General features: G+C 38.9%; 1 protein-coding gene across 4 annotated transcripts; it reads left to right on the top strand.

Moving 5' to 3' along the window:
- The first annotated feature begins 7,648 nt into the window (after window positions 1-7,648).
- LOC306820129 (uncharacterized protein) lies at window positions 7,649-14,546 on the top strand. Of its 4 annotated transcripts, XR_013778641.1 has the most exons (6): window positions 7,649-7,939; window positions 8,997-9,079; window positions 9,186-9,240; window positions 12,165-12,315; window positions 12,500-12,592; window positions 13,245-14,546. XR_013778641.1 is itself a non-coding variant. In XM_079337839.1 (5 exons), the coding sequence occupies exons 2-5, from the start codon at window positions 11,019-11,021 to the stop codon at window positions 13,326-13,328; spliced, it is 1,389 nt and encodes a 462-aa protein (XP_079193965.1). In that variant the 5' UTR covers window positions 10,420-10,884; window positions 11,002-11,018; the 3' UTR covers window positions 13,329-14,546. The 4 variants fall into 4 exon arrangements, 3 of the variants coding, with proteins under 3 accessions (XP_079193965.1, XP_079193966.1, XP_079193967.1); XM_079337839.1 differs by lacking the exons at window positions 7,649-7,939; window positions 8,997-9,079; window positions 9,186-9,240 and adding exons at window positions 10,420-10,884; window positions 11,002-12,074 and having other exon boundaries at window positions 12,160-12,315; XM_079337840.1 differs by lacking the exons at window positions 7,649-7,939; window positions 8,997-9,079; window positions 9,186-9,240 and adding exons at window positions 10,420-10,890; window positions 11,009-12,074 and having other exon boundaries at window positions 12,160-12,315.
- Window positions 14,547-24,999: the final 10,453 nt, after the last annotated feature.

Here is a 24,999-nt window from a genome sequence, read left to right as displayed (position 1 = left end):
AAAAACAGTCGAGGTTAGTATCAGAATTTGGAACCGTTTCTGCTGTATCCAAAATATAGGAGGAATCTGCACTAAGTAAAGGTAGTAGGTAAGATCATGGCCGACCCCTCTCACCCTGCACATGGACTGTGTGAGACTCTCCCCTCTGGTAAGAGGCTGTGGTCCATCAGGACCAAAACGTAACGCCACAAGAACAGTTTCTTCTCCTCAGCTGTCAGCCTCATAAACAATGTCCCTTTCTGCACCCTTTATACATTTTGTGATTTTTATTACTTTGTTTGAGAATTGAGAATCTTGTATAATTGGAAATTGCTTCTCATGTTTTATTTTTTCAAGTACTTGTTATTTTAGCCTTGTTTTTTCTTTTGCACCAATACATCAAGAGAAATTCCTGATATAAATATATAAATGCGATCTTCATTGAAATGTCTATTTTTGTAAAGGTGCTAAAATGTCCGTAGACATTGTTTCGTGTCACATTTGACCTGTATCAAACTTCAAGGAAAATGCACTGCAAAAATAGGAATTCAAACAATATGTATGTTATCTCTTGTCAGAAATATCCAATTGCAGATATTTTCAATCAGCTAACAAGTCCAGGAAATTATCATATACCAATGTGCTTATATGTATTCATATCCTTGCGAAATTATTTTCAATTATTTTCTACAATTAAGCTTAGGTGTTTCAGATACACCTACACTAAGGGATACAGGGTTGTTATACAACAATCCAGAGCACATTTTATTTGGGCTGATGAGGATTATGTCATTTTTTATAGTATTTCTATTTTCAACCCTGTTCAAATGTATTCATACCCTTGTCCTGTTAATCCTTACATTGTTATGCAACAACTGAAAGTCAAGTTGGTCGCCAGAAAGTTCCTTAGCCCTATTAATTATGGGGCATTGGTGAGACCACTGTCAGTTCATGGTCAAAGCCAAAATCTTCATCAAGCAGAAAGAACTGAGTGAGGACCTAAGATCACGTATTGTGAACATTATTTACTTAAATATGATCATGAATCTGTCAGTTTCCCTTCACTTCATCGCGTAAGGTAGAGAAGCTCTTCAGTGCGTCGTTATCCAATCCATTCCACTTTTTCATATAGAGACCGCCCACATCCAGTGAAAATCCAGTGTGTGTGTAAGATGAAGCACACACAGAGCGACTACAACACTCTCTAATCGAACAGCGCTAGGAGAAGGTCGTGAATGCAGAATGGATATAAGAAAGTTTTTCGAGGACTTCCGGTATATATATATATATATATATATATATGTACTGTTACTGTGCAAACCTGTTTGTTTTTGTCCTGTATTATAAAAAACAGACTGAAATGATGATTAATAGTAACTAATTTCTCAGTCTTTGTTAACTGTTTGTGAAATGTTGTGTTCGCGCGCTACGTTTGCTCACATCCTGTGCATCTCTTGGGGGCTAAGCCTCCCCTGTCCTTAAAACCTAGTGACGCCCCTGATAGTAACATTAAGACATTTAAGGCATTCCACAAAATGAAGAACCTTAAAAAACCTGGAAGGAAGCCCAAAGAGTCAGGCAGACTCGTGAGAAAAGTCTGCCACCATCAACCCATGTGTCACCACCAAGGAGATGTTGCAACATGTGGACATTGAACAGGGCAGGACTCAATGGACGCCAACCAAGAAGGAAGAATCCATTGCTAAAACCTAACCACACAAGATCACGTCTTGACTTTGCCAAAGGTCACCTGAATGAGGAAGAGGCCTTTTGGTTGTCGGTTTTATGGTCAGATGAGATAAAAATTGAGCTCTTTGGGCACAGAAATGTTGCTTATGTTAGACGAAAGAAGGGTGAAGCTTTCAAACCAAAGACCACAGTGCCAACTGTCAAGCATGGAAGAGGAAGCTTAATGCTGTGGGACTGTTTCTCAAGCCAAGCCAAAGCCTCGACCTCAACCCATTCGAAAATCTGTGGAGGCAACTCAAGGTGAAGGTCAAAGCAACAAAACCAACCAATTTGCATGACCTGGAGAGAATTTCAAAGCAGAAGTAGGCCAAAGTCCTAGTGGAAATATAGCGGAACCTAGTAGTAAACTGTAGAAGACATCTTCAATCTGTAGTTGAAAATAAGGCTATGCCATGGATTATTAAATAATGTTAGAAAAAGAGGTATGATTAGTTCTGTACATGACATTTTTTGCTAATTTGTTAAAGAAAGCTGAAATAAGAACCAACTTTGTCAGCAAGACGTGTTGTATTTGTGAAAGTAACCTTTTTATGTAATTAGTTGGAGAATAAATTAAATATGCAAACAAATACACAAGCAATAGCAAAACGATGCAAGGGATATGAATACTAATGGACACAACTGACCTGATATGCTTGTAATACATATACGTATCTGCAAGCAAAACTTACTTGTTGAGTGTATGGAAATTGAATTTACTGAGACACTCAACAGGTACTGTAAATATTCTTGCACCTTTCGAAGTTTTTTTTTATTTTTTATTACTTGCGGTGCAGGACATTTTATTTATTTTTTTTGCAGTTTTAGGAAATCTTGAAAATATACATGTCATGTCTGTGTGTATTTTTTTCATGGGACAGTGGTGACAGAGTTCAAGGGGGAAGTTGACACTGTCTGCATTCCCACCACATGTGCCCAGGTTCCCACATAGACAGAAACCGGTAGGTCGGTGAAGAGTCATGGGTGAATCTGAAAACAGTAAACGAGTAAAAGTAAAAGTGCACAGGAATGATCATATACAGTATGCGGCACAGAAGGAATACAGTCATACAGAGGTCAGAGGGTACACTGAAACAGTCGTGAGATCTGCAACTGCAAGCACAAACACTTGAAATGTGACAAAATAGATAAACATTAGAATCCATTAAGAAAGATTTTTCTTCAGCAACTGGATCCTTTGAATTTATATGAAACTTTAAAAACTCACATCTCACTAAAAGTTTTATTAAAGGTGTAGAACCTGAAAATGGGTTGTTTGGCTTCAGATTTCAGAAGGTAATTTTCTGCTTTCTGAGGTCTAACAATTGCTCTGCAGCTCTGCCCCCCTCAACTGTGCCTAACATCAATTCTCTACTAAACAGTAAAAAAACTAGCTTGCCCTTCACCTACTGGCAGGGCATCTCTACAAACAACACAAGTGTACGGCAACAAAAGCCATGAAAGGCGATTTGAAATGCATAAGTATTCTATCAAAGACCATGCTCTTTTATGTTTTCATTTTCACAAGTTGGGAATTGTATTGTAACCTTTGTCTAGCACAAGAATTCCCAAGGGAGCTATGACCTGATCTTTAAAATCATAGACTGTGAATTGAAAGTTCACATTACTGTACTTCATCAGTGACTTATGATTCGAAGACTTGAGGGTGGTATTTTGCTTTTGTGGTTTTCTGAAGTATAAGTGCCAATATTTGGAAGGAACTAAAGAGGAAAGAGGAGTTAGAAAATGTTAAGACATCAGCCAATTCTAGTGCTAGCTTCATTAGCATTGGGACATTCTTGGGACATAAAAAAAGGCTTTAAACAAAATGTTACACTAGACATTTTTTAGGGTCACTCATCACTTGTCAATGAAAAGGAAACCATACCTAAGTGTATAAGTCAATTAGTAAGGAAAATGTCAGCTGAGGTCAGAATATAATGATTAGCCTATATAATCATCCACAGAATTAGACCTCAATATGCAACAAGCCACGTGCTGATAGAATGAAAGTCGGTATAGAGCACTTTTGCATTGTCTTAGAAAGAATCGCTTAGAATCTCTTCATCTGTTTTTTCATTTCGTAGTAATGAAAAAAAACATCTATATACATATTATAAAGGTTATCAACACAGTGTAAAAATAGTGAGCAGAGCTTAAATGTAAAACACTAATCATTTGTCCTCCACTCTGATTCCCAACTCGATGACACAGCACGATCAACCAAAAGGGCACTGCTCCAGAGGTTTGTAAAGGAGACGGCCCTGAGCTGATTTCAGACCTATGTTCTCCCTTGGCAGAACGCCCCGCGATTGAATCCTGCTTGACACATTCTCAATAGGTTTGTCACCTTTTTCCTGTTCTCCTGAATATATATCAGAGCAGCTGGTGTCTCCAGAGAGACGTTGATCTATCCTTTCCACTCCAGCTCTCTGATACTGTCTTTAGGCTGAATGATACCACTTTTTCCATGACAGGTGGAAATGTTGAGGGATAGCTGTAAACCCTTCAGTTATGACTGAAGAAACAAGGTTTCTGATTTACCAAGGTCCCAAATAAAGAGTATTGAGTTGGGTTGGTGTGCGTTTTTGTGATCAACTGAATTGCGTGAATGATAACAAGTGCAAAGTCCTTGAGAAGTCGTTTTTATCATTCACACAATTCTGTTATTGAAATTAGCGAGTTGTGTCCACTGTAGCACGACATTCAGGAGCAACATTCAGGTCATTGTTATTTTTTGTATTGTCATTCCAAACATATTAACAAGTGTGGGGAAAAATGTGTTCTTTAATCCTTTTTACCGTGCTCATCTCCTACTAACTACAGCCTGTTGTGCTTAATACTGGGCACCTCTATTAGCACCTTCCTTTCAAAGTGGTTAAATACAGCCATCGTCACAATCATCACAATTTTTGTCAAGCCTTGTCAATCAAGGCTTGATGAATTGCAATGCATATACTAACTTAAATTATTGGCATTTTCTCCTCCTCGTATTTTGTACTTGTATTAGGGTAAAAACACCCCACATTGCATATTCATTTAAGCAAACACACAAAATGGGCAGTGTGCTATCTTGCTCATTTAAAAGAAGCAATCCTCACTGGGCACCATAAGGCCTTAAAATGTTGAAAAAAAGTGTAAACCTGAGAATCACAGATAGTGGATTATTCTGTAGAGCAATTTATTTCAACAAAAATGCAAACAAAAGTTTGACAAGCCAAAGGGGAGGATTTTTAGTTTCTAGCACTCAAGATGTTATCGTCCTGGCTGAAACCTATCTGCTACAGAAATAAATAGTTCAAGATTTACTTATTGTTTAATGTTGCACTTAGAAAATCAAGATAGAAAATTGTAGATAGTTATACTATCTACAACATAGGAGCATTTGGAGTTAGCTTTATAGGGAGGGTACAATCGTCCTGCTATGATAAAAGAACCTTTACATGGGTAGCAAGGTGAAAGATACTAAAAGAAGCTGACTGCGGTTATCAGTGAGCCAATGGCCTTTGACAAAACACGTTTAGGGATGATAAATATGGCTAATGAGGTCTTGCTAAGGAAATTACTCACCTTAAAGCCACTAACAGCCTTCACAAACGCTTGAGGTAGCCGATAACTCAGACAAAAAGGTGGGGGTTTCGGTTGTCGGAGATATTACACATGCTGTAAATTAATTAAATTGGCCTTTCAAAGGCTTACAGAATTGACAATTAAATGTATTAAATATCATGGTAGAATACTGAAAATGTCAGCTTTCTAGGCATCTTATGTATCATATTTAAAATTTAAAGAGGATTCCAGGGATTGTACAGTGGCTAGTGACATATTTTCCCAATACAGCTGCCAGCATTTTGCAAAGTTTAACTTAGAAAAAGTACAACTAGATCCAAAATACATCAATCAATCAATCAATCTGTATTTATATAGCGTCAATTCATAACAGGCGTTATCTCGAGACACTTTACAAAAGCAGGTAAAGGACCTTACAGGCATAGTACTTTTAGAGACTATAGGCACCACGAGCAGGCCTGCATTCTGGGAACGTAATGTTCTTGTCGGATTGTACGGTACAATTAACTCTTTAAGATAGGATGGTGCCTGACCGTTCAGAGCTTTGTAGGTGAGCAGAAGGATTTTAAATTCTATTCTAGATTTTATAGGGAGCCAATGGAGAGAAGCCAATACAGGAGTAATGTGGTCCCTTTTCCTAGTTCTAGTAAGAACACGAGCTGCAGCGTTTTGGACGAGTTGAAGGGTCTTTAGAGATTTACCATAGCACCCTGCTAAAATAGAATTACAGTAATCCAACCTGGAGGTAACAAATGCATGAACTAATTTTTCAGCGTCATTTTGTGACAGGATCTGCCTGATCTTAGAGATATTACGAAGGTGAAAATAAGCTGTCCTTGAAATTTGTTGAATGTATGAATCAAAGGACATATCCTGATCAAACAGAACTCCTAGGTTCCTAACAGTGGTACTAGAGGCTACGCTAATACTACTAAGGGCCGTCATATCGGCAGAGAAAGTCTCTCTAAGGTTCTTAGGTCCAATCACTATAACTTCAGTCTTGTCTGAGTTGAGCAGTAAGAAGTTTCTGGTCATCCAGGTCCTGATGTCCTTGAGGCAGGCTTCTAGTTTACGAAGCTGGTTGGTGTCTTCTGGCTTCATTGTTATGTAGAGCTGAGTATCGTCTGCATAGCAATGAAAGTTTATGGAGTGTTTTCTCATAATACTACCTAGAGGAAGCATATATAATGTAAATAGAATCGGACAAAGCACTGATCCTTGAGGCACTCCATGGCTAACTTTGGTGTACATAGAGGACTCATCATGAACATGCACAAACTGAGATCTGTCTGATAAACAGGATCTAAACCATCTTAAAGCAGTCCCTGTAACTCCAAGCAATTGTTCTAGTCTCTGTAACAGAATCTGATGGTCAATTGTGTCAAAAGCAGCACTAAGATCTAACAGGACAAGCACAGATAGAAGTCCCCTATCTGAGGCTAACAGAAGATCATTTGTTACTCTAACTAGTGCAGTCTCAGTGCTATGGTAAGCTCTAAATCCCAACTGGAACTCCTCAAACAAGCTGTTCTTGTGGAGAAAATCACACAACTGATTAGCTACCACTTTCTCTAAGATCTTGGAGATAAAAGGAAGGTTAGATAGGTCTATAGTTGGCTACAGTTCCTGAATCAAGAATAGGCTTTTTAAGGAGCGGTTTAATTACAGCTACTTTAAATGACTGGGGTACATAACCTGCCGCTAAAGATATATTGATCATATCTAGTATGGAGCTGCTAACTAGGGGAAAGACTTCCTTAAACAGCTTGGTTGGGATTGGATCTAAAGGACAGGTTGACAGTTTAGACGCAGAAATAATCGAATTTAGTTCTGAGAGGTTAATTGGAAAAAAACAGTCGAGGTTAGTATCAGAATTTGGAACCGTTTCTGCTGTATCCAAAATATAGGAGGAATCTGCACTAAGTAGAGGTAGTAGGTTGCTAATTTTGTCTCTAATGTTTAGAATGTTATCATTAAAAAAGCTCATGAAATCATTACTGCTAAGGGCTAAAGGAATAGATGGCTCAAATGAACTATGACTCTCTGTCAGCCTGCCCACAGTGCTGAAGAGGTATCTAGGATTGTTTTTATTTTCTTCAATAAGAGACGAGTAATAGGCAGTGCGGGCCTGCCGTAGAGCTTTCATATATCTATTATGACTATCTTGCCAAATTAAACGGGATTTTATCGTTTTGGTGGAGCGCCAAATTCTTTCAAATTTACGTGACGTTAGTTTTAGAGTTCGGGTTTCTAAATTGTACCATGGAGCTGATCTCTGTCGTTTGATTGCCTTCTGTTTTAGGGTGGCCATTGAATCCAGAGTAACTCTAAGTGAATCCACCGCATCTACACTCAAAAAACTGATTCAAGCCCTTCTTCGATGTGACACACTTAAGTATTGTTGAATTTATTAAAAAATATCGAGTTTTAAAATATAGACATATATATTTAGTCAGTGAAACATAAATTTTCTCATAATTGATCCTATGGGATTGATTTGATGTTGATCAACGCAAAATAAATGAGTTCAGAACTTGGAGCCGCCCTTTGCGCATGTGCATAATCTTCGCGGGCATAGCTCATTTGCATAACGTCTTTCGGCTGGATTGGACCGCATCAACAGGAATCGGAAAACCTGCAGCAGGTTGGAGCTCGGTCTTTGGTAAGTATTAATTTTTTTTATAACTCTAGTACTGTAGTCTGTACCGCTGGTGTATCCAGTGCTATATACCACAATTCGTGCAATGTTTGTGGGGGCGAACTTTACTTTTAAAGTCCGACTTTGTATGCTAGCTTGTTAACTTCCAACATGGCCGCTAGCTTAACAGTCCACACGTGAACACGGCAGTCTGAAAAACTGCACGATGATTGTGAGGTGAATGAACTTGCCCTCACTTATTATATTACATAAGTCTGGCCGGGATGAACGTGAGGACCAGCGTGAGCGGGGAAGATTATTGACTCGACAGTTGGAGATAAATGCATGCAATGTCTGCCCATGTAGTTTTACTTTATTCAATGTGTGTGCTTCCACTGGGTCCGCTGCGTTGCGTGTCAGCTCCGGCATTCCGGAGACTGCCCGTATGTGTGTTTGAATGTGTTTATAAGGATTATATAGTGCTTTATACCTCATACAGAGTATTATCTAGCGCTATCGCGAGTGACTCTGTTTTATTATCGCGAGAATTTGTTTGTCTCGGCACTCCAGACCGGCTGTACTCTCCGTGATGCGGAGGGAGACTGCAGCCGGCTGTTGAGGACGGTCAAAGATGCACGGAGCCTTGATGGACAGGAGCGGACACGCAATGTACACGGATCTGGTTGAAGTTCAGGCACCAGATCCTGTTGGTGTTGAGCTTGCCCTGTTTTGTTGAGCTCCATCATCTCCGCCGGTCTCTGCCTCTTTTACACCCTCTCTCCTTCAGTAAAGCTGTCGATTAAGCAGTAAATGTGGATTCTAGGTTATAGATGGTCAGTGAATGCATGCAGGAAGGTTAATATTGTTCCTGTGTTTGATATTTTAATAAAATGGCAGAATTTAAAATAATTTCATGTCTTGAACTTAGTTATTGAAACTTAATTGTTTGTCAAATAATGGGTAGCCTATTCTAAATGTTATCTTGTTTTATTGGTCAGAGCTTTAATTCAATTTCAACTTGTCTGCATTTCTGGGTATTCTGGTACTTGCACTCACAACTTAATGTTTTCATCTTTTGCAGATTGCTGATTTTTTTCAAGCTTCATGTGGCAGCCTCCTAATGTTAAGCGTTACCAAGCTTCTTGTGGCAGCCTCTTAGTGATTGTAAGTAATAGGTTATGTGTTTAATGCTGGTACAAGCTGATCTCTATCATTGTCATCCTTTTGATGTGATGTTATATATGCTAATTCTCCTTATTCTCTATTTCAGGATTATGAATGTGGCAGTGTAAAGAATGCAGTTTGGAACTATCTTGCAGGTATTTGTTGTTGCAGCATTTTAGGCAGACTCACGGGCATTTAAGGGGCAGTTATCGCTATCCATGTCCATATGCAGATTGCCCATGCAGTTTTAGTACATGGAGTAAGCTACTAAATCATACATACAAAGTTCATGGTAAACGGCAAACTCCCAAAACAGCAGAAGTAGCTACATTCAAGTGTCATGTGTGCACATGCAAAGACCTAACAACAGAAAGAGATTATTATCAACACATAAATCGACATCTGAGGCGTAATGAAACGGTTCCATGTATGTTTTTAGGTTGCTCATTTAAAACAAATGTATACAGTACATTTAACACACACAAAAACAGGAAACACAACCAACATTCATTGATTGATTTTAAAGCTAATGTTGTCAGCACAAGAGGTCAGTTGCGTGAGTCAGACAATTCTGAAGATGGGCCAATAGAGTCTGTCGATACAGATCATGAATTTGAAACACTTGGTTGTGATGATGCAACAGAATTGAACCTGCAAATATCTATTGAACAGAAAATTGCTTGCATTTTATTGAAGTTAGAAAATATTGTTCATATTCCAAAGTCAGTTATTGATGAGGTCCTTTCTGAATTTCACTACATATTAAGTACAGCATCTTGGCCTGTCACAAAAGCTTTAGTTTCGGATGTATTCCAGCATCATAAACTACAAGTTCAAGAGTCACTAACTGATGAGCTGTCCACTGTTCTATGCCAATCTAATCCATTGGGTGTAGCTATTGCAAAGGACGGTCCCCTTGCTACTGCATATAAACGTAAACAGTACTATACATCTCACTTCTCTGTTTTAGAGCCAGTTGAGTACATACTAGATGCCCAGAGGAAAAGAACGTTTCAATACGTTCCTATATTACAGTCTCTTCAACAATTGTTCACTCATAAAGGTGTTCTTGAGCATCTTGAAAATCAGAAAATACAAGACCAGACAGGCTTCCATGAGTACAGAACCGTAAGAGACGGTGAGTACTATAAACAAAATCTTTTTCTGTCTGGGGAAGGTTTTAGGATAGCAGTAAATCTATATGTTGATGATTTTGAGATTTGTAACCCACTTGGGACATCTCGTAGAAAACACAAACTCTGTGGCGTTACCACCAGGTTCCCATTCAACACTGACGTCAATATATTTAGCGGTTTTATGCAAATCTGATGATGTAAAACACCAGTTCATGCTTGCCTATCATGCACATTCCTCCAGGCTTAAGAAGTCATCCCTAGAGGTCACAGATGTCTCAATTATGCCCGTTGATGTCCTTAATGAGGGAGTAGTGTCTGCTCTGAAGAAGTTCCAACCAGATATAACTGAGGTTCATGTGGCAAAAAAAGTGTCCTGCAATGGTCTGCATTACAGTGAGGGGATGCTCATTGTACACGGATCTGTAGATGGACTGCCTAAATTTAATGAGATCCTGCAACTGTGCATTCTCAAGGAGAAACTGTGTTTTGTAGTTAAAGATCTATGTGCTTGGTATCGGGAGCATTATGGTGGATTTGAGCTGTCATCCCCACCCACTACAGAGGTTTCCCTTGTTGAGCTTGGTGACGTGGTAGATCCATATCCTCTTGTGGCGTACATGGTTGGGGGTTTGCGCATGGTAATGCTAAAAAGATTCATCATTGTGAAAGGTTAGTGTCTTTGTTAAACCTAAATGGTCTGAGCTCTAGATGCCTGGCTCTTGTACAAAAAATTTTTAAAATTTGAATCTTACACATAACTGTAATTCATTGCTTTCCTATTCCTAGATTAAAGGTGTTCCAACATGGCGAGCCCAGCTGTTCTGCGGATCATCTTTGGTGACGAGTCTGACTCTAGAAAACTAACCCTCGATTCTGGAATTCCATCAGCAGTGGAGGAACGATATTCGTTAGTTAAGACATTCTTTCAACTCAAAGAGGACTTCAGGTTGCAATATATGGATGCTGACTTCAACGAGTTTATTAACTTAACTTCAGTGTCTGAAATTAAAAACAAAAGCACGCTGAAAGTAGTATACATTCCAGTTTTTTCACCTGTGGAGCCCTGCATCACTCTTTATACAGTAGACTCATCTGGTGAGCACTCAAATACCACTTGCCCAGATCCTGAAACTGCTGCTTCGTCTATAGACTCATCCTGCAGTGATGATACACTGTTCACATCAACCCCACTGTCATCTCCAGAAACTCAGCCTTCAAAGTTGTCTCCCTGGCCCAAGGTGTTTGTGGTACCCAGATTCCCGTATGATGCAGAGTTTGAGCTACAGGACAAGAATAGAGAGTTTGAGACAAATGGAACATACTTTAACCCTGGCCCAAAGTTAAAAGGAGTCATTCTCGATGGCCTAGCCCAAGAAATGTTGAAATACACAAAATATCCAAAAGACTATCAGTGTGAAGAGGTAGCAGCAGCATTAACGAGAGCTCATCCTTGTTTGGGGCAGCTGGGATCCAAGACAGGATTTTGGGGATGGAAACAGTCACTGAAGTATAAAATGCAAAACTATCGAACAAAGCTGGGGCGACTCGGACATCCTGAAATTCGGGTGAACTCCTTCAAGTACAAGCGTGAAGGCCAAGGCAAAGCTGCAGCCAACATCAAGAAAACTAGAAAGGCTGAAGTTTACTACATACCACTGCACCCAAAAGGCGAAACCACAGAAAGCTTGGAAAGTGAGAGAATTGCTTTGTTGTCAGAAATAAAAAAGCATGACAATGAAGTGGTGATAAAAGCAAAAATGGAAAAAACCTTCTCCCACAGACGACGAGAGGTCGTTGAACAGAGGCCCATGATAGAGGAATTCAAAAACCGGTGGCCTGCCCTGTTCCAGCAGAGTGAAGTAAGTTAACTTGTAACTTGTATTGATATTTAACTGTATGCAAATGGAAAATTATTCTAAAGATTTAAAAATATATATTTTTCAGATTAGTGAGGAGTTCTTGCGGATCACAACAAAGCCACTGAAGTCAAAGTTTATGTCACAACTGGACCACTTTTCACTGAAGTTGATGCAGATCTTCAAAAGCAAAGGAGGAGTGAAGGGGCAACGAATCAAAGACGTTCTGGCAAAAATAGATTTGGTAAGTAGAAATAGTCGAACCGTTATATTTATTTACACACACACATATATATATATAGATATATATATGTGTGTGTTTGTTTATCTTGTTTTTTTTACACCCTCTAGTCAACTTGCCCCCCTCCCTGTGCCACTGGCACCAATGTTTAGCCAAATTCTGTTTTGATTTTTCATCCCTGCTTTAGTGTGACGACATTGACATCAGGAGGGAGTGCATCCTGAGAAGCCTTGTTATCTACCTCAATGAAGATCCAGACACTTTCTTCAAGGAATATCTGGTAAGTCAATAGTTCGTCTTACACAGTAGCATGAAATAGTGTTACAGATTCTTATTTACATATATTGTGGTCCTTTGAGCTCAACACACTACAACTTTTTGGCTTTTTGTAAACAACGTGGCTCTTTGAATTTTTATTTTTGTTTGAAATCACTGGTAGGTGCAAGAAAAGACAGAGTCAGAGTCTCCTTAGCTGGTAGTGGCAAATGGGCGGAGGCCCTGTGGAGTAAAACAGCTATTTCTGTCCCACAGGTCCATCTATAGGGATGTGGTTGCCTAAAGGATCATTTTGATCATGTTCATGGCTGCTTGCTGAAGTTATTTACTCGCCCAATTTCAAACATATTATTTTATATATATGTAAATATATATATTTATATATATATATATATGTATATATGTGTATATGTGTATATATATATATATGTATATGTATATGTGTGTATATATATATATATATATATGGTTAACTTTTCAATCACGTTTAACTCATGATACATACTTGATTGATTTGACAAGCAATGAGGACTTCAAAAAAATGCAAATTCATATATAACACATTACAGATGCATGCCACAAAACAGTTCATTTTCTGTTAGTTGTGTTCAGCATTTTACCTAATACAAGTGTTATGTTTTTGTGTTGTTGTTCAGGCCTCCGCCACTGAGGATGCAGAAAGGGACATTGCCCTCACGGTCATGGGGATATACATAATCCGTGGAGATGGCGAGAGGTAGCCAGAGGATGTGGGAGTTGTTATCGAAGGCATCAAAGTCCTGAGCAACGTGGACAGCGTCATCATGGGGGTCATAATGATGTTTGGGCTTATTTATGCCCTGGATCTAAGCTTTCCAGACAACCTCAAGTACACATTTGAGTTTTTCCAGAAGATCCTAATGAACCTGGATGGGCACAAGCTGAACACAAAGATACAGCAGCTGAAAATCAAGTTGTTTGCATGAGAGGTGAACACTTGTTGACAAAGTTCATCATCGGATCTTTATTTTTGGTTGTATTGTTCTTGCCTTCATTTTCACCCCATATAAAGACAATCTATGACCTACAACATTTTGGACTTGAGAATTGGACGCAGAATTGACTTAAGTTACAGGGAAGAAGAGGCTGTTTATTGAACTGCTGGAAGTACACGATCAACATGATATGCAGTCATGGGGAGTGGAGAGAGACTACGGGGGTTAAGACTGGATGAACAGTTTGCTCACTTTACCTCCACATTTTATCTCTGAGTGTGACTACCCTCCACACTCATCGCATCCATTGTCTCCTCCATCACTCATCTCAGAATAAATGGATGGATTTTTTTTTGAATAGCTAGTCCTGTTCTCATGTATCGTTTTTACTGGCTTACATTCAAAGGACATTTTCTACTAGCATCCCATTAATATCAGATTCCTGGTCTGTGAATGTTAATTTTCTTATTTATTTTAGTTTGTTGCCAATTTGATCCATGGGAATTTAGTTTTTGCCTTGTTTTCTTTTCTTTAACTCTAGTACATTAAGGCTAATGGCTACATTAGCACACTTGCGCAGGAATTCAAATGTGTTTTTGCAGTTTCCTTTGTGGCGCTGGGCGTTCATTTTACACCACTTTAAGCTATTTTGGAGAACCATTTCTTGTAAAGTTTGCCTTGAGTTATTTAAGAAAAGGTAAAACTGTTTCTTGGTGTTTTATAACTAAGACTGAGTTCTCTGTGCTTTGTCTCAAGTAAATTTGAGATCTTTGCTTATACAAAACTAAGTTCTTGGTCTGTGTTCTTGGTCTGTGTATGCAAATCTGACATCTTGGTCTTTATGTAAAATTGACTTCTTGATGTTTTGTTTTCACTCAAAATCAACATTTTGGTTTGTGTTTTGCAAGTAAATTTGACATCTTGTGGTGTTACATTCAAGATTGTTGAATTAAGGATTATTCTTCATTAAAAATACCAACCAGGTTTTGTCTGATGTGTTTTTATGGGATCAACAGGGATTTTTAGCTTGCTCATTTTCCAATCAAATTTGAGTTGGGCACATATAAATCAATTTAGCTTAGTAACCAAAATAATTTAATTTTAGCTGTATTTGTTAAAAATTAGTCTGACAAATGTAAATCAATTTGGCTTAGTTACTGCAATAATTTCATTTTGGCTTTATTTGCTAAATATTAGTTGGACTAACTCATATTTATTGTATTACGAGAATGTACTACTTTTGAGTTGGGGCAACATATATTTGTTGGATGGAAATCCTGCCCTCAATTTAATTGAGTTCATCCAATGGGTTATTTTTTTGAGTGTACAAACTGATCTAGCTGAGAGGGACTAAAGTGATTATAGGAGTTTTCAACTGGGTTAGAGGATGGTACTGAAACAAAGGCAGCTGAAATAGCTTCCTTAAATTTAGCTACAGCCTTATCATTTAAACTTCTAGAGAGCACTTTTTTATTAAGAGGAGTTAAGGTTGGTAAGAAGAAATCAACAGTTACTAGGAAATGGTCTGATATCAGAGAATTTTCCAGAAAAACCGACAAATTATTAATTTCAATACCATAGGCTAAAACAAGATCCAGGGTGTGGTTAAATTGATGAGTAGGTTTGTTTACACCCTGGGTGAAGCCAATAGAGTCCAATAGTGACATGAAAGCCGTGCTTAGACTGTCATTAACAACATCCACATGGATATTGAAATCACCTACAACAATTATTCTATCACTGCTAAGAACTATGTTTGATAGAAATTCTGCAAATTCAGATAGAAATTCTGAATATGGGCCAGGAGGGCGGTAAACTACAACAATTAGAACTGGCTGAAAAGTTCTAGAGACTGGATGTGAAAGACTGAGTGCCAGACTTTCAAAAGAGGTATAATTCAGCTTTGGTCGAGGATTGATTATAAGACCAGAATTAAAAATAGCTGCTACTCCACCACCTCGACCAGTGTCTCGAGCTATATGAGTATTCAAATGACTGGGAGGGGTGGATTCATTTAAACTAACATATTCATCCTGAGAAAGCCAGGTTTCAGTTAAGCAAAGTAAGTTAATATGATTCTCTGATATTAGATCATTTATTAGGAGAGATTTAGATGCTAGGGATCTAATGTTTAGTAGGCTAGATTTTTTTGCCAAATCGTATTTGTAGTTTTGATTTTGATTAAATTTTTATGATTTACGCCTTTTTTATAGAGGTTGGGATTGCTTATAATGACAGGTCTGGGGCGGAGAACAGACACAGTATAGTATAAGTAGGGTTACAGCTATAAGAAGATCTAACTGAGTTACAGATAGATTTACAGTCACAAGGACAGCTATAGTGGCAGGTAAACAGATCTAAAGGAAGCGCAGAGAAGTGTGTAAGACTGCAGCTCTGCATCCTGGTCTGAACTCTGATGAGTTGTCAGGGTTTGGGACTAATAAACTCTGCTACGTTTCTAGATAATGGAGCTGCACCAACCAGAGTAGGATGGATGCCATCTCTAGCTAGCAGACCAGGCTTTCCCCAAAAGGACTGCCAGTTATCTATGAAGCCCACATCGTTTGCTGGACACCACCTCGATAGCCAGTGGTTGAATGAAGACATGCGGCTAAACATGTCATCACTGGTCAAATTAGGGAGAGGACCAGAGAAAACTACGGAGTCCGACATCGTCTTAGCAAAACTACACACCGACTCCACATTAACTTTAGTAATTTCCGACTGGCGAAGTCGGGAGTCATTTGTGCCGACATGAATTACAATTTTATCAAATCTACGTTTAGCCTTTGTCAGCAGCTTTAAGTGAGCCATGATGTCGCCCGCTCTGGCCCCGGGTATACACCTAACTATGCCCGCTGACTTCGCTAACTTTACGTTTCTGACTATGGAGTCTCCAATTATCAGAGTTTTTGTCTCAGCGGGTGTGTTGCTGAGTGGGGAAAATGTGTTTGAAACGTGAAAAGGTTAGTGGGGAGCCGTGAGCCTCGTTTTGTGACTATGCCTCCCTCGGACAGTAACCCAGCCACTGCCTCCCGGCTGCTCAGGAGCTACCGGGGGAGATTTAACACTATGTCGGCCCGCACCGGCTACAGAAGGCTGGCTAACTACTGCTGCGTAAGATGACTGTGACTCTGACTCAAAGGTGCGGAGCCTGCTCTCTAACTCAGACACCCTCGCCTCCAGAGCTATAAATAAACTACATTTAATACAGATACCTTTATCAGTAAAGGAGGACGAGGAGTAACTAGACATCTGGCACACAGGACAAGAGAGAGCAGGAGAGGGAGAGGCAGGGAGAGGCAGGGAGAGAAGCCATCGTAGGAGAAGCTAACTGCTAAGTTAGCCTGAGAGTACGTAGTTTAACGCAAACAAAAGATCTATAGATAACTCGCAAGGGTGCTTGGTGATTATTTCGATTGTCAAAGTGTGCAGTGATTTAGAGACAAATGTAAGAAAATACACAGGATAAACAATTTAGCTTTAGCTCTATCGATCGGTATGGTAGTAGCGAAACACAACAGGAAGTGATGCAATATGCTCACCCGTAGTACGTCAGGACGTCAGCAGCTCTTAATTTTCCTCTCAAATTCAAGAAGGACAAGAACAGGGACAATAATTCATTTGTAAAAAAAATTTCTTTTTTCAGTCCTGCAGGGGAACCAAAGGAAGAGGAGAGACTAAAGCACAGTGCTGCCTTCAGCTGCAAGTTGCCTTCCAGCTGTCAAGATGTTGGTAAAACACACTAGAATTTGTATTGGGATATTAGGTAGTGTACAGACACACCTCCATTGTCCTTAGCAGGGACACTAGAGTCATTACTGCTTCTGAAAAAAACTAAATGTGGGACTGTTGGCTTCTCAGTGGACCTGCAGTGTGTAGGTGGTAACATATCCTGTATTGGCGCTGTGCTTCCCAGCTTGTACAGCTGTGTATGAGGCCTCAATTGAAAGGGGAGAAGAGGACTCCCTTGCTGACATGGCAGTACACACATTGTGCAATTAATAGGGTATCTTCAGGCGATCAAAATGTAGGGAGAGTTGGAGCGCCTTGTCAGACTAGACAGGTGTTTGGGTTCATGGCCCACCTGCCTTCAGACAGTTAATACTAATAATGTCAGCTGCCCGACCCTTAAAACTGTAATAATGTGTGTGAATAAAAAACACCCACACATCTCAAGTCACTCTTCAGTTAACCCCTGGAGGGGCAGTAATACACTTATGACCTTTATCAGCCTCCATACAGCAGGCGGTGCAACAACAAATTCAATAAATAGACAGTCCAAATCACTTGTTTGAGCACTGAATATTCAGGTTTTAATAGCAGCAAGCATGCAGTGTAAGTGCGTCAGTACACTTGAAATTGTTTAAGATATGAGGCTTGACATTACATGTTACCTGGAAACAAGGTTGATAATTATTAACATAATTGCTCCCTTTCCTGTTATTTAGCACTCAGTTCTTCATTTTATGTGCTTGAAAAATGCACTGTGTATGTGTCTCATATACATTACCATGACTCAGTTGTCAGTGCTAATCAAATAATTATTTTAATTAACTCTAGCTTGACTCCTCCTTTTCATTCTACTGTAGAGACCTTTTAAGTGCATTGATGATAGTCTGTAAGCACTCTGCTTCAGGTGGCTGCTTCCCTCTTCAAGGAAACCTGGGCTATCATTTATTAACAGTGTGTAGGCATGGATCTGTGTGTAATTAGTTCTTAAGAACATTTCCATGTAGAGGGTAATAGACACAACATGTTTATTGTTGCTATGGAAACACCAGATGTTAAATCAAAGGAAACGACATATGGAAGCACCAGCTACCGTACACATATCCATTTCAAATTAATGTAATATCACAGAAATAAAAAGCCTAAATTAGAACAGGTTTTGTCCCATATCAAGTGTTGGTGTAGACTAAGGTAAGCAAACTGTGACAGCTTTTTGCTACTACAGTAGTTACACATTGGCTCGGCTTAGCTCATGATGAAGTTTTTTTTTTGAACAATATTTTTATTGATTTTCAGGAACAACATAACACGCACCATACAGATTGTTCAGTGGAGTGCAAGCTAGTCTTTCTGCGTATACACACAAAAGAGTAAATAACAGAAAAATAAATAAATAAATAAAATAAATATATAAATAATAAAAAATATAAAATAAAAAAAAAGTCATCACACCCAACAGCCATGCACCTAAATATAACCATTTATCAAGTTTCTCAGGGGTCATATATGTCCTCATTAGCCACTTGAGTTGCAGTAGTTTCATTCGGGTATTAATGGTTTGTGATTGAGCTTTTAGACAAGCTGTCGCCCACTCAGTTTCTTCAATATCTTCCTTAATATCTAGGCTCCATGCCCTCCTTTTATCATGACTAGACTCCTTGTTGTATGAGACAAGAGCTGTATATATTATAGATATTTGCCGTTTCCCATGCATGTGTTTTAACACAATATCCTCAAGGTGGGACAGCGGTGGCTCGCATATAGCCTGGTGGTGCTTTGACGAGATGAAGTGCTTCAATTGTAAGTATTTAAAGAGGTGTTTTTGGGGCAGTGAGTATTTAAAACATATATATATGTTAGTAAGGTGCCCTGAACATACAAGTCTCCAATTTTTTGCACCCCCCTGTCGGCCCAAATCCGAAAGCCACCATCTGCCCTGCCAGGAATAAACCGTGCATTACCCCAAATGGGTGAGAATTGAGAGATGGGGGGTGTGTCACCAATATTTCTATGGGCTTTAAACCATATATCAATAGAGTTTTTAAGGAAAGGATTTTTTGTTGTTTTCTTTAAGATTTTAAAATCTGCTGAATATAGGTATAGCTTTAATGGCAGCTTAGATATTGATGCCTGTTCAATAGAAACCCATGCTGGAGGGGATTGTGTCACAAAATAAAACATGGTACTGCGTAGCTGAGCGGCCCAGTAATACCACTTTAAACTGGGCATTTGTAAACCGCCCCTATCATATGGCAAATACAATAAGCTGAGTCTGAGTCTAGATTTTCAGTTGTTCCAGATGAATCTACAAAATACACTATTCATTTCTTTAAAAAAGGATTTTGGCAGTGGTAGGGGGAGCGATTGAAACAGGTATAAAATTTTTGGCAAGATATACATTTTAATTAAGTTGATCAGGCCGATGATTGATATTGGCATTGTTGTCCATTTTTCAAGCGAATTTCGTACCTCTCTCATCAATGGGTCATAGTTTGCTTCAACAATTGTGTTAATTTGGGGAGTAATCCTAAATAGGTAAAGCCCTCCCTCGCATTAGAAAAGGGTGTACTTATAACTGGATTCATACTTTCGTCTTTGTTTAAAAAAAGTATAGAAGATTATGCATTATTAATACAATATCCAGAAAACTGACCAAATTTATTAATTAAATGTAATAGTGTCTGGACACTGTTTGATAGGTTTGACAAAAAAAAGGATTATGTCATCTGCATATAATGATGTCTTATGTTCTCCAATAGTTATACCTGACAAATTGGTCTCAGCTCTAATGGACATGGCTAAAGGCTCAATGGCCAAAATGAACAGTAGTGAGGAAAGGGGGCAGCCCTGACGGGTTGACCTCTCCAACACTATCGGGCTTGATAAATTGTTGTTCATCATTACACGTGCTGTAGGGTTGGTATACAGTAATTCTATCCATTTCTGAAAATTTCCCCCAAGTCCATATCTTGGTCGTGTGGTACACTCAAAAAGTGTAACCACATTTGATATTATTTCAAAAGTAATTGTTTTGATGCCACTTAATATTATTTTAATACTATTTGTGTACTTAGCAAAAGTAGTCCTGTGTAAATAATATGGTAGAGGAGCGGAACCTTCGGCGCTACGTGATTGCAGCTCCCCGGTTGCATAGTGGGGATCAACTTCCTGTTTCCTTTCATATGCGATCTGGAGAAAGACAAGAGTGCTGTGTTGTTTCCTACTCTTACACTCTACATGTATTTTACAGGTTAGTACTCGGTTTAAAACAACTGTGAATGAGAGCCCTAAGCTTTGTATTACTTCTAAGTTACTCGGTTACTATGTTTTGATTAGTTGTGTAACTTTTGATGTAAGTTTTGTTGAAGATTGTTTAGCCGCGGCTAGTAATGGCGGTAAAAGCCGAGCCGCATCGCCACGGTAGTCTCGCGTTATTTGGCGCAATTCTCGCGATAGTTAACTCGCGCCTGAAGTGTGTGCATTAGAGCAGAGATTAATGCATTAGGCAGGTATTTCATATGTAAATAGCTTCCTATTGATTTTGTATGACTCCTGATGTGACTTGATGAATGTTTATTAGCCACTGAATGCTGCACTAGTTCAGAACATTTAGATTGTAAAGTTTGTACCAGATTGTCAATGTTATTTGTTGTACTTGAGAAATATGGAAATGCCATATGAGTTCATAGAAATTAATTAATATTTCTAAGTGCTAAGTCCAATTCTAATTAAGCTAGATTTACTCAGCTAGACGTACAGAAGAGTAACTGAGTTTTGCACTATTTACATAGAAGCCTATAGCACATTAAAGCTGCAGTATGTGTTATTTTCTGGTATTACAAAGAGTCATCTGAAAGTGTAATAAGCAGTAATTACATATAGTTTTGGGTAACAAAAGATGAACGAATACAGAATTGCACTTTATTTTGACTTAATCAGTCATTGTTTGCACTGGACATTGAAAGCATTGAAATGTATTGTAAATGAGTTTCAAAGAGAATACATATGCGATCTGGAGAAAGACAAGAGTGCTGTGTTGTTTCCTACTCTTACACTCTACATGTATTTTACAGTTTGCAGACATTCTCTTTGTTAACGCGGTCACCGTGCCAGCCGGGGCCCGTAACAGTAGCAAATAACAAGTAAGGCCACTCGATTCTATCGAACGCTTGTTTAGCATCTAGAGATAACAACGCTGTATCCCTGGTATTATTTTGGGAATTAATTATGTTGAGGACCCTTCTGATGTTATGAAAGCCATGACGACTCTGTACAAATCCATTCTGATCGCTATGTACCTGAGTTGATACTTTTAATGGCCTGCAGTAGCTCTTCCGTTGTTATGTTTTTATCCAGGTCCTCTTTAACCTCCTCTGTGACTGTATTAAACTGAAGATGATTAAGAAAGGTATCTCTATAAGCGGGAGTAGGGGAGCATTCCGACCTGTACAATGATTGATAAAATTCCTTAAATGCATTATTAATATCTTGAGGATCGTTCAGCATCTCTCCTGGTTGCGTAGTTATGCCATTAATTGCCCTTTCAGATTTTATTTTTTTTATTCTCCAAACTAACAAATTGCCAGCCTTTTATCCCTGATCGTAAAAGGCCTGGTTCAACCACAGTAAACTTTTTGCTGTTTTATCAGATGTTAATTTATTGTATTCCGTTCTTAAGGCTAGTAACCGTTTTTGTTTTTCAGGGTCATCTTTGTTATTTATATCTATTTCCAAATATTTTATTTGTTTCTCTAATTTATTAATTTTTGCTTTTTGTTTCTTGTTTTGAGTGCTTGTGAAACTAATAATCTCCCCTCTAATATATGCCTTGAAGGCTTCCCATCTAATACATGCGTCAGTTTGGTTAGTATTAATCTGAAAGTAAATATCAATCTTTTCTTCTACATATTTAACAAATTCCGGGTTTTGGAGCCATCTCACTTGCATACGCCAATAAGGGGGAGACTGCTGAAGCTTCTCCATATGTACAGACATGGAAATGGGGGAATGATCTCTAATGACTATACAGTCATACCAACAATTCTGAATTTTAGATACCAGTTCTTGTGACATTAAAAAGTAATCAATGCGAGATCTGGATTTATTTATCCCTCAGTAGCATGAATATTCTAATTTATCTGGGTTAAGTTTTCTCCAGATTTCTGCTAAATCTAAATCTGTGATATATTGTAAAATTGTTTTTCTGGATTGTTTTTTATGGGGGTCAGATTTCGGAGAGCGGTCTACCAGCGGGTTTAAAGTGCAATTGAAATCTCCACCAATAACATTTAGGCCATTCAATGAGGACAGGGTCAGAAAGAAATCTTCAAAAAATGTTTAATTGTCCTCATTAGGACCATATATGCTGATCAAATTCAGTGCGAGGGACAGGATCCTACCCTGGGCGATTACAAACCTTCCTTGGGGGTCCCTAATAGTATTAGTATGTTGGAAAGGGATTGTTTTGTGGATGAGAATCAATACCCCCGAGCGTAATTGTTGTATGTAGCGTGTATGACTTGACCCGGCTACCTACGGTGTACTTTTTTAATTTCAGTGTCCATAAGATGAATTTCCTGAAGGAAAATTATTTTAGAGTGCAGGTTTTATGTCTGTTCATAACCTGCTTCAATTTAGTTCACTTATTAAGTCCCCTGACATTCCAGTTTGTAAATCTTAAATCAGATAGATTTGAACCTTCCATGTTGCTTTGTGCATGTTATTTTGAGATCGATGACCATGTTGAGTGTGACAAAAAATAAAGGAGTAGAAAAAATCAAAATAATAAGAACTGAACCAGACATAAAAACACTTAACCATTGAAAAACCCGCCCCCCTTCCCTTATTTAAACTGAACGGTATAAGGGCAAATACCAATCCACACTAATGAGGAGTAGTTTTACTGTAGGCACATCTCTCAAACAGCCCAAGTGCCCCGCCCCCCCAACTCTGCATCCCAAACTGAAACATCAAACACTTAAAGTCCTAGACTAACAGATATAAAGCATAGTAATATTAACGCTTCTTGATTTAACAACCTCAGTAACAAATAGAACAAGTATACAGGTCCACACCAGGTTCATAGAATAAGGTGTCCACCAAATATGGTAGTAGCATCTCTGCATATAATCAAAATAAATTATAAAGTGCACAGGTATATAAATGTATCATAGGAAGACCTATATCAAACTAATACACCTGTGTTATTGTCCATATCAGACCTGCTGTGATTACCTGCACTTCTGGCCATTTAGAGGTTTAGGAGTTCATGAGGAAGTCCTCAGCTTCTTCTGGTGTTGAGAAAATAATTATTTTCCCATTGTGTAGAGCCCTCATCCTGCAAGGGCGTAGGGTGAATCCCCGAAAAGATCCAGCTTCGATGAACTTTTTCCATACTGCGTTGAATGTGCTCCTTGCCTTCATGGTTTCCGCTGATAAATCTTGAGCAAAGAAGATCCTGTGACCATCATGAGTGAGCGAGCGTTGTTTGGATGAGTTGAAGACAAACTCACGGTCTTGAAATCGTAGGAAACGAATGATTACAGCTCTGCTCTGGTCTGGCATTGGTCTTGCCAGGGTGCGGTGTGCTCTTTCCAAGGTGAACAACCTGCCAGCGTTTTTTTCAGCATTTTCGGGGAGCCCTACCAGTCTTAAATTTTTTCTCCGGGCACGATTTTCTAGGTCCTCCGTTTTAGACTCCATATAAGCGAGGCGGCAGACTGCTCCGTTTTCACACTCTCCAAGTCATCTTCAGTAACCCCTATGCGGCCTTCGGCTTCCGTTAGCCGCCTAGCGTTAGCGGTAATATCTTGTTGAAGGGCGGCAGTAGCTCAGGGCGGCAGTAGCTCAGTCTGTAGGGACTTGGGTTGGGAACCGGAGGGTCGCCGGTTGATAGTACGAATTTCTGTTGATACGTTCAGTTTGGATATATCTTGTAGAGAAAACTTTGCTGTGAGCAGACCATGATCTATTTAGAGAAGACATGACCATATTGGGAGAGACACACGAGGTATCATGAAAGTATAAGGTTTTGCCTCAGTAGACAGTTCAATGTTAAAGTGTTCCTCAAATATAGGAATGACATTTAAAGAGTAAAGGTCATGTGTTTCTTCATACCATGTACAGAAGTATCTAAAGTGGGAAGGAATTTGTGGCATCTGTTGTACTGTATATAAGGGCTCTACCTCCAATCAATAAACGTCTATTCCTCAGCCTGCACAACGTCTCAGTGTATCTGTCAGAATAGAACCACGGCCGTAATTATGCTGCATTAGTATTTTCCAGTCTGTTGATAGATTCAGCTTTAGGGACAATTATATTATTCAACCCATCAGTGGCGTCTACGAACAGATTGACGGAGACTTCAAGCCCAGGTGAGTGGTTGATTTTCTTAACTACTTTGCTGGGTGAGAAGTGTAAATCTCTGTCAATAAAGAATCTGTTTGCGGCTGTTTCTATCAATTTTAATTGGAAAAATAGATATTATACTTGAATTTACTTTAAAGTGCTATAATTCCTGGACTATATGGATCATAAAATCGTTCTATGTTGTTCTATGTTGTTGTATTGTTCTTTGTTTTATGTGATATACTAATAACTCAATAGAAGACTTTCTACTATGACAGAGTTTTTCTTTGGGTTATAAACCATCGTTGTTTGTGAAAATAGGCGGGTGGAAGCCTGGAGGCGAATAGACGCCTGAGTC

Source organism: Symphodus melops, assembly GCF_947650265.1.
Source record: "Symphodus melops genome assembly, chromosome: 2".
NCBI lineage: Eukaryota > Metazoa > Chordata > Actinopteri > Labriformes > Labridae > Symphodus > Symphodus melops.
This window is presented reverse-complemented; position numbering and strand designations above follow the sequence as displayed.

Bases quoted from the DNA above. Each gene is read 5' to 3' on its own strand.
- LOC306820129 (XM_079337839.1), top strand. From the start codon at position 11,019: ATGGCGAGCCCAGCTGTTCTGCGGATCATCTTTGGTGACGAGTCTGAC. The intron at 12,316-12,499 runs GTAAGTAGAAAT...TCCCTGCTTTAG, and splicing joins TTCTGGCAAAAATAGATTTG to TGTGACGACATTGACATCAG. The intron at 12,593-13,244 runs GTAAGTCAATAG...GTTGTTGTTCAG, and splicing joins CTTTCTTCAAGGAATATCTG to GCCTCCGCCACTGAGGATGC.